We start from the raw sequence: 7,542 nt of genomic DNA, 5'->3' as shown, positions 1-7,542 counted from the left end.
GTCGCCTGAGTCGAGACGAGCGAAAACAACACAACAACAACCACAAGTAGCTAAGAACCGGGCATCACACTTGTAACAAAACCCACTCGAAACGAAACTCTCTCTGTTTAACGTGTTGAAACGTCCGATAGGTCGCCGATAGGGGGCGCTGCAAAAGAGAGCAAGATTTTTGTCTAACTCTTTTTGCGTCGGTACTAGCTATTAATAGTCGGTACTAGCTATTAATGGAGAGCAGTGTTTACATAAGCGTACCCTAGCACGTCACGTCCCACTGGGATCACACAGGCCGATCAGTAGACCTCTAGTAGCTAGTGTACTCTGTAGTTACACCCTAAACCTATACCCACTGAGCCCACTGAGCGATTCCTAGTGCACGATACCACTTTTTGATAACTGTCTACACACTCTCACATACACAGATAGCGAGAGAGAGAGAGAGAGAGAGAGAGAGAGAGAGAGAGCTACAGAGCAACCATAGTACGTAGGGCAACTATCAGGTTACCATAGGCAACGCCTCCAGCGCTTAAGTAACTCCCGAGTGTCTCCGGTGAACTACTCAGCGGTGAGTTCTATCTGTCTATCTCCACGTGTATCGTAAGCGTATCGATGGTTCACTGTGCTAGTATACTGACCCCGCCCTCACCCGTCCCTACTGCCCGGTCTTGCGGCTCACTTGCATCTGCGTCGTCGCCGTAAGCCTGCCTAAGCTCGCTGTCAGCTGTCAAACGTGAGCGGCTCAAGACCTACTAGAAGTACTACCCGAATTCGGAGCTGCTGCTGAGGGGAGGTGCTTCCGCCAAACATTCCACCGCGTCTCGTTCGTCTTCGTCGTTATTATTGCTGTTATCGTCATTGTTGTTGTTGTTAGCCCATCATCGTTGTTATTGTTGTGAATGCGACTGCCGTGTCGTCGTCCCGAGTAACAGAGGACAGTAGAGGGCAAGATGTACGCAGCAGCAGGTGGCGCCTCGCTGGCGTCGCGCCAGGCGCGCAAGAAGCAGGCGCAGCAGAACACGAAGAACAAGGCCACCAACCAGCTGATCCTGCGGGAGAAGCTGGCGGCGAAGGCGGCCTCGACGCCGACCAAGAGCAAACCGTTCCACCAGCTGCCGGCCTCGTATCTGAGGGCACCGCACCAGCACCACCGGAAGCTGAGCGCCGGGTACACCAGCATCCCGGGCTCGGATCAGCAGCATCCGCACCACAAGTCCTTCCCGTTCGGCGACCAGCCCTGCACGTCCGGGGGCGCGGGACACCATGGCCACCAACACCATCACCACCACCATCAGCAGCAGCAGCAGCAGCACCCGTGCCACGTGCACGGCCCCGCACACCTCCCGACGGCGTCCGGGGCGTCCTTTCCGCCGATGCCGAAACCGACCGGCTTCCGGGAGTACGACAAGCTCGTCCGACGTCAACAGTTAACAAAGTCCGCCACCGCCACGCTCCCTCTAGTGTCGCAGGCCGCATCGGACCTGACGCCTCCCGACACGCCGACCCTTGGCTTCGGTCATCATCCGCCCCACCATCACCATCTCCATGCGGCGGCGCTCGAACCGACCCCGGAGCAGCAGCACCAACACCAGCAGCATCCGAACCACCATTTCTACCACTACGCACAGCAGCAGCAGCAGCAGCTGGTGGGAACGAAGCGGGGCTCGGTTCCGGTTGCGCATAGTGCCTGCCTGCGGGAGGATGCCTTGACGCAACCGCTCACGCTGCAGATCCCGAATCCCGATCCGATCGTGATCACACCGGCCACTCCACAGGCCACGCCACCCGGGAGGCCTGCGCTGAAACCACTGGCCCTCACGGACGACGAGGAGGCACATCCGTTGACGAGTCCTGAACCGGGAGCGCTCGAGCGCAAGTGCAGCGTGTACCGGGGCCGCAAGCTGGACCCGTACGAGGAGCAGTTCTACAATACGACGACAATAAGCGGCGGGGCGCATCAGCACCACTACCATCCGGACGATGTTTTCTTTCCACCGGTCGCCGGGGGAACGGCGGTACCTAATGGCGGGGGCGGTGGACACTCGACCACGACCACGACGCCCGGGCACCAGCAGGCGGAGTACTACTGCTGCGAGTGTGACCACCGCCAGTACGGGGTCTGTACCTGTGATCAGTTCGAGGTAAGAGAGTGCGCTGGTGACGACGCAGACTTGAGGAGCGGCCTTCGTAGCATGTCACCATGTCCATCAGATCATCCTTTTAATGTTCGACACTAACCAGGGATCGTTATCAGTACTGCTTCGGATCTTCGCACAACGTCACTCGGTGTAGGCAGCTCGATTTCGAGCAGATCTGAGTCGAGCAGCATTCCTATTTGGGTTCCTATTTGGGTCGGAAATTGAACGATTGGGACAACGATTAGTTTATTCCGATTTAGTATAAGGTTGTTAAGCCGGGGATATACAATGTGTTTCGTGAAATGTTTTTACTTAACAGTTGACTTCTTCTTCTTCTTCTTCTTTGGCACTACAACCGCTGTGCGGTCTTGGCCTGCACCAGAGACAATTGTTAATGTCAATTATCCCTGGTGCTATCTGTAACAGTTCGTTTTTTACGGGCGGGGTTGTTGGTCCCGCGCCAACCCCCTCTGTCAGCGCCGGTATTGGGAATCGAAACCATGGCCGGTTGAGTGACAACCGATCCCGGGATTCGAACCCTGGCCAGCTGCGCTGACAGCGAAGAGCATTACCGACTACTCTATCAGCGGGGGTAGCGTTACCGACTACTCTATCAGCGGTAACAGTTGACTACATCGCAGTTTTCTTTTATAACCCCTATTGCAGCATTGGAAAACATAAAATTGTCTTACTTGAAATTGACATCAATACTGGCTAACAATGCTAAATTATGTTGAGTTATAATGCTAAGAAGTTTGGCTTGCTCTCCTTTTTAACAATCAACACTGGTGTGAGCATTCCGGATCGCTGGAGTGGAGTCCTCACAGACCGTCAACTGCAGCCAGATCCTGGTCCTAAGCTGATGACGAAGACACTATAGGCCGAAGGCTCTCCGTTGTCACGCAGGTTTACATAGGAGTTTAGCAACGGTTGGGTCGTGGCGTACAGTGAATATATCTCTCGCCTTCTCGGTGGGCTGGACATGTCATGAGATAGGCAGATTACGAGATTCGATGAACGGTGGTTGCAGCTGCCGAATAAGACTGACTGACTGTTTAACGTACATTCGGTACTTGATAAAAAGTGTTCGAATTGTTTTTTATGTTTATTGTTTAAACAACTAATATTTATTGAAATTGCAAGTGAATGCCTCCAATGGCTTGCCTTGTAGAAACGCACCTAAAGTATCTCCATCTGACGAAACCTTCACTAAATGAATGACTCAAAACAAATTTGTGCTTGTAAAAAGGCATTAAATTTTTCATTAGGGTCAGATGCTTACGATTTTGGTGTTTTAAAGTTGGGACGGTTCTTGACAAGAAATTTGCTAGAAAAGGCTTCGAAAAGTTTCCGCGTCGATAGAACTTTGGGCTACAAAAGTCGAGAAAATAAGTATCGTGTTCACAAGATATGACCTTGTGGGACTTTTTCATAATTCGTAAACAAAAACTTTCTACTCCACGGAACACGTTTCCAATCCATTTATGTCCAAAATTCTAGATAAAACCTTGACGCATCCTTGAAGGTAATAACACATATTTTAATCAACAATTTTAATATGAGTTTTATTTGTAAATTGCGATCATTCATTCTACAGAATTTATAGTGCAACAATTCTTGTCCAATTACGGCCTTAAAAATACTCGTATTTATTACTGCTTAGTCACTGTTCACAGGAGTTAACAGAAACAACATAATTTCTTAAACTAACCTCTACTACTGCAACCTCTTTAGAACCTCAAAGACTCTTATTTTAATCTTTTCATTTGTGTAAGTTTTCTTAAATAATAATTTATTAATACTAAAAATTTCATCATCGAGTACGTTTAAAATTAACCAACAAACATTTGCAAAACAACATTTGGAAAACGTTTGCAGACGACTTTCAGTGCCCCATCTTTGTCGTTGTTGTACCGCTTCACTCGCTATATGATACCCCAACGACCACGACGATCATTCGTTGTAATTATCACCAACGCACAGCCCGTTGATCGACGGCCACTAAACTCCCATTAGTTAATCGCCGTTCAATTTGCGCATAATCAGCCAACAATAACGCCCGCCCCCAGTTGCTGGGTGGTGGGTGAGGCGCTTCGTGAAATAAAACATAATGTCCAAAATATTAAATCATCCGGCTCTCCCGCCACCCTATGCCCGGGGTTGGGTGGCCCGGGTGCACGAGGAGCACATCGGATTTATGTTTCGGACTTTGAACCACCCAACGGGGGTTTCCACAAAAACCCCAACACACAAACCGTCGTGCCGACCCGAAGGGCTATCCCAAAATTGATTCCTATCGAGCAGTAGTAGCAGCACAGCACTTTGGGAGCATATTCACACTCCACAAAATCGAGCGCTATCAAAATGATAAATCACAATCGTTCTCCATCCGCCTTTTTTGCTGCTCCGTCTTTTCTACGCCAACGTCTATTATGAGCATCCAGAGCTCCCCACACGGGGGCCCGGGATTTGCACTCATGCTCTTGGTTTCGAGCCGACATAGGGTTTTTATGCTAAGATCCTCTCCAACTGTCTGCATTCTCCGCCAGAGGGGGTTTTGGAGCAGATGCATCAATACCCGGTGGCCCATTCGGCTGCCAGAAAGCATACCTCGAGGACCTGAGAAGGAGCTGCCACCGCCTGGGCCGTACATATTTATTCGTTAGCGTAAATCAAGCTGCATCCTTTTCCGCTCTTTCCGACCCAAGATGGTCTCTCTGTCTCGCTTTGGGCGATTGGTTTGAGCACCGCTTCCGGCGCATCCTTCGACGGAGGCGATCTTTATGGGGGTTCGATTTGTGCACACCAAACGAAGACATAAAATCGGCCACAGGGACGAGGGAACAACGGAGAAGCGACCACCGAACGGCCGGAAACAAAAGCGAGAAACCGAACGAGACCGCCCGGACCCACCCGGGGGCACGTAATTGAATGTATTTATGCTCGCATGAAAGCATATTATGTGGTACGTAATAAAGTAGCGAGGCCGCTTGAAAGTCGGTTGATTGAGAGCCTCCACCCCGTTGTTGCTGTTGCTGTGTGGGGCGAAGGAAATGGGTTTCCCACGAGCCATTGGCAAACGCCATTGATCGGTTTGTTGGGCTTTATGACGGCTCACGGTTTGGAACGGCTCATAAACGGATTTGATTGCACCGCCGACGTTACGATGGCCCGTGTCCGCTCCAAAAAGTTGTTTAAAGGCAATCAAATACTTTTGTGTGTGAAATTGCAATTGTTATTGTGATGCGATTATGCCGGATAGTCGTTACAGGTCCGATTGCCGTACCGGTCCTGAAACTATCAAGCACACGCACCAGAAGGATCCGCTTTCCGAAACCCGAAACCAAGTAAACTAAACTTCTAACCAAAATTAAACCAATGTTTTTGATTTCTTTAAAAACAATTAATCATCGACAGAATTGCTATACGCAACGAAGTGAAAAATAACGTTTTTAAATCGATTCAAACAAACTGTCGTTTAAATGCAATTTGAAAAACACCCAAAATCGTGCCCACGATTTTCGCGAGGATATTTATTGTGTTCACTGCATTAACACTAAACACAACCAAAAACTCATTAAAAAGTACAGTTATATTTTAAACTACTCAATCCATCAGATGTCGGATGTCTAAGAAACTATGGCTGTCGTCAGATTCGTGAAGCATAATCTATTGGGATCCGGATTAGCGTTGATCTTCTGCAACGTTTTCGTTTTCGCTGTATACGGTAATATTCTAAACTCTAAATATGTTTATTTATCTACTTAACTTCCACAGTTTTCAAAACTCTTGATATCGTTATTCCGATGATCGGAACTTAAAGTATCGAATATATTCGAAATTAATGGCACCTGATGTTTAATCATCCTATTTGAAAAAGCGTCAATTTAACACTGTTAACACGAAACAACACGACAACACGAAACAACACGAAAACGTGATGCAAAAACATCAGGTTAACACTAATCAACAATTCACTTTTCTGAGGCTCAAATGGTCACTCAAAATGAATTCCCCAGATCCTTTCGATCTCACATTTTCAATCGACGATTTTGGAGCACCTCAATTTTATTGACGTGACGAGCTCATCAGTTAGAATTACAAGTTACCAGCCACCTTACAGTCGTTATCGTTATTGTAGCTCATCAGTTGATGTTATTGGTCGTCCTGACCGTGCCTCATTTTCAACGCATCCCTCTTCGAACATTGTTTTCCATTTATAAACTCTTGTTTTCGATAGAACCTACTCACTGAAGGCCTTTTGCAACATTTTCAACCTTTTTGGGGGCAGCAATTTTATTCCATACACAAAATCAATTGACAAAGATGTTGGTGATGTCAACTTTGAAATAAAAACAAACAAGATACAGTGCTATAATACATGCGTTCGTCCAAACTACGGCCCTTTTCGGAACAATATTGAAGCCGCACTATTGGAATTTTTCATTAAGCTACTGGGTTTACTTTAACATCCCTCCGAGTCCGAAATGGGGTATTGCCACCGCACCATTGCTTTAACACCGTAATCATCGATGCAATTGTTCTATGCTTCCGTTTCCTTGTTCAAACTACCGTTGCGCGAGTGGCATGCAAAACCAAACCAAGGCCAAAACAGCTCAAAACTATGGGCGATCGTGAAACGTGATGATTGTAACAGGCACTTATCGGGTTGGCCCCGGATACGCTCCCGAACTTCTCCCGTGCTGGACATCCGGACTCCGTTCCGTCGCGTGGCCGAGTTGCGAACGTAGGAACGTGGTCATTCCGAAATGCACATTCCAGTGTCCAGTGTAGCGTTATGGAGATGTCTACCATCTTGCAGCCCTGCGAAAGCTATGGCCAACGAGGCCCATGCTGCGACGGCAACGTATTGCCCAGCCTAGGGCGCTGCTTTCTGGTGCATAGAACATCAGTCTGCCGGTGCCGGAGCGAGGAAATCTAATGAAATGGAAGACATTAATGCTTTCGGGCACCATTCCGTTCGCACCCAGAGCGACCCTGAGGGCCACGCAGCAACTAGCGGTCACTGGGCCATTACAACCCGACGTGGAACGGAAACGAACCGAACGGGTTTTATAACTTTTTCAATTACAGCAAACGAAGCTCCCGGGCCAGGACCGGGTGATGGCCGGCATGGCATTATCGCACGCAAATCAGAAACAACCGATGGCTCCATTTCCGGGAACCACCCCCGGGGAACTCCGCGCGGTGCAATCGGATTGTCGATTCGTTTTGGAAGGTCAGACCGCGGGGGCAGAGAAGCATCGAGGACACGTGTACCGGGCAAATCTTTACGAATGCAAATCTTCTTTAATCCCCCCGGCGAGCTTCGAGCGGCTCCGAATGAAGTGACGTGTCGATGACGGCCTTCCGGTCGGTCGTCCGGACGGGTCGTAGCCGCTCGCAACAT

The 7,542-nt window shown here is 48.9% G+C and overlaps 1 protein-coding gene across 1 annotated transcript in view; it reads left to right on the top strand.

The window, feature by feature from the left end:
• The first annotated feature begins 944 nt into the window (after positions 1 to 944).
• Positions 945 to 7,542, top strand: part of LOC131206957 (uncharacterized) — a 69,016-nt gene continuing 62,418 nt past the window's right edge. Inside the window, exons 1-2 of the mRNA XM_058199562.1 lie at positions 945 to 1,661; positions 1,695 to 2,135. Coding sequence (XP_058055545.1) covers positions 945 to 1,661; positions 1,695 to 2,135 — 1,158 coding nt within the window. The remainder of the gene's footprint in view (positions 1,662 to 1,694; positions 2,136 to 7,542) is intronic.

This window comes from Anopheles bellator, chromosome 2 (assembly GCF_943735745.2).
Source record: "Anopheles bellator chromosome 2, idAnoBellAS_SP24_06.2, whole genome shotgun sequence".
Lineage (NCBI taxonomy): Eukaryota > Metazoa > Arthropoda > Insecta > Diptera > Culicidae > Anopheles > Anopheles bellator.
Note: the sequence above shows the minus strand (reverse complement) of the source record. Positions and strands in the feature narration are given on the sequence as shown.